General features: G+C 37.0%; 1 protein-coding gene across 1 annotated transcript; it reads left to right on the top strand.

Annotated features, from left to right (window-relative positions):
* Positions 1 to 7: 7 nt before the first annotated feature.
* Positions 8 to 1,485, top strand: LOC109592656 (E3 ubiquitin-protein ligase BRE1B-like). Its single transcript, XM_020008051.1, has 4 exons — positions 8 to 64; positions 895 to 1,044; positions 1,088 to 1,196; positions 1,321 to 1,485. Exons 1-4 carry the CDS (start codon positions 45 to 47, stop codon positions 1,483 to 1,485), a joined length of 444 nt encoding a protein of 147 aa, XP_019863610.1. The 5' UTR covers positions 8 to 44.
* The last annotated feature ends 41 nt before the right edge of the window (positions 1,486 to 1,526 follow it).

Here is a 1,526-nt window from a genome sequence, read left to right as displayed (position 1 = left end):
AAGAAGCAAGGAAGCTTCTTAACACAGCAAAGACACAGCACATCATGCAACTGGAAGAAATAAGGTTAATTATCAATATCAATGTTACTGTCATCCCAATGACCATGTACGGTTGTATTTTTTCAAAAATGGCTAGAAGAGAATTCTTCATTTTTATAATTTTTTCTAATGCATATACATGTACCGTATTTCCTTAAATAGAAGCCGCATTCGAATAAACGCCGGGGTAGCAATACAATTAAACTATAAATACGCAACACCAGCCTAGGAGTGACTCAGTAGTCTAGTGGGCAATGCCTGAAGTTCCAAAAGTCAAAAGCTTGAGGCTGCGGGTTCGAATCCCGCTCTGGGCCAAAGTTTTTTTATTTTTTATATATTTTTTGGAGGTCCAAGTATCATTTTAGGAAATAGACGCCCGGGCTTTTATTTAAGGAAATACGGTACTTATGTTGTGTAGAAAGTTTGAACTGATTCCGATCAAATCTGAATTTTTATGAATTTTTGAAGTTGCTCAAAAAGTTCTTGATTTATAGTGACAATGGAACCACTGGGTGTTTTGCTTGTCACGGATTTCGTGACAATGGAACCACTGGGTTTTTGCTTGTCACGGATTTTGTGACAATGGAACCAATTGGTTTTTGATAGTCACAGATTTTGTGACAATGGAACCAATGGGTTTTTGCTTGTCACGGATTTCGTGACAATGGAATCAATGGGTGTTTTGCTTGTCACGGATTTCGTGACAATGGAACCAATGGGTTTTTGCTTGTCACAGATTTTGTGACAATGGAACCAATGGGTTTTTGCTTGTCACGGATTTCGTGACAATGGAACCAATGGGTTTTTGCTTGTATAATTTTTTTATAAGTTGTTATGGCTTCTTTTCATTTTCAGGCAAGAGGAGTTAAACTATCAGAGTGAAGTAAGAGATGAGATGTCAAGGATAGAGACAAGTTTGGCTACAGTCCAACACGACTATGAGCTATTAAAGATTGAGCATGAACAAACAATAGCTGCTAATGATCAAGCAGCCCCTATAGCAAAGTAATAATTATGTGCAACTAATAATTTATTATTAATGATATAGAGAACTACAAGAAATGGTTGGTAGCCTTCAAAAGAACATTCAACAATTGAAGGGAGAGATCAATCGATACAAGACCCGTGCTTACAAAGCTGAAGAGAAGCTTGGTAAAGTAAGTGATCTTAAAAGCAAAATAAATATACACTACACTACATGAATGATGCATACTCTGCAAGAACTTTCATATCTGAATCATGATAAGATTTATTGGACATCACTTGTTTATATTCTTTTAGCTACTGGAATCAGAGAAAGAAGCTAAGGAAGGTCCTGCAGTTTCAGCCTCATCAATCTCACCGCCACCTTCTCATTCTCAATCTAATCCAGCCCCTTCTACTAATCAAAGGAGTAATTCCACTGAAGAACCAGTAGAACTCCAATCACTGGTGATCACTCAATGAACAAAGTATAACGGAGCTTGAAGAATCGATAAAGACTTTAA

Source organism: Amphimedon queenslandica, unplaced genomic scaffold (genome assembly GCF_000090795.2).
Source record: "Amphimedon queenslandica unplaced genomic scaffold, v1.1 AMPQUscaffold_4421_Cont23600, whole genome shotgun sequence".
In the NCBI taxonomy this organism is placed as follows: Eukaryota; Metazoa; Porifera; class Demospongiae; order Haplosclerida; family Niphatidae; genus Amphimedon; species Amphimedon queenslandica.
Note: the sequence above shows the minus strand (reverse complement) of the source record. Positions and strands in the feature narration are given on the sequence as shown.

Bases quoted from the DNA above. Each gene is read 5' to 3' on its own strand.
- LOC109592656 (XM_020008051.1), top strand. From the start codon at position 45: ATGCAACTGGAAGAAATAAG. The intron at 65-894 runs GTTAATTATCAA...TTTCATTTTCAG, and splicing joins ATGCAACTGGAAGAAATAAG to GCAAGAGGAGTTAAACTATC. The intron at 1,045-1,087 runs GTAATAATTATG...TTAATGATATAG, and splicing joins CAAGCAGCCCCTATAGCAAA to AGAACTACAAGAAATGGTTG.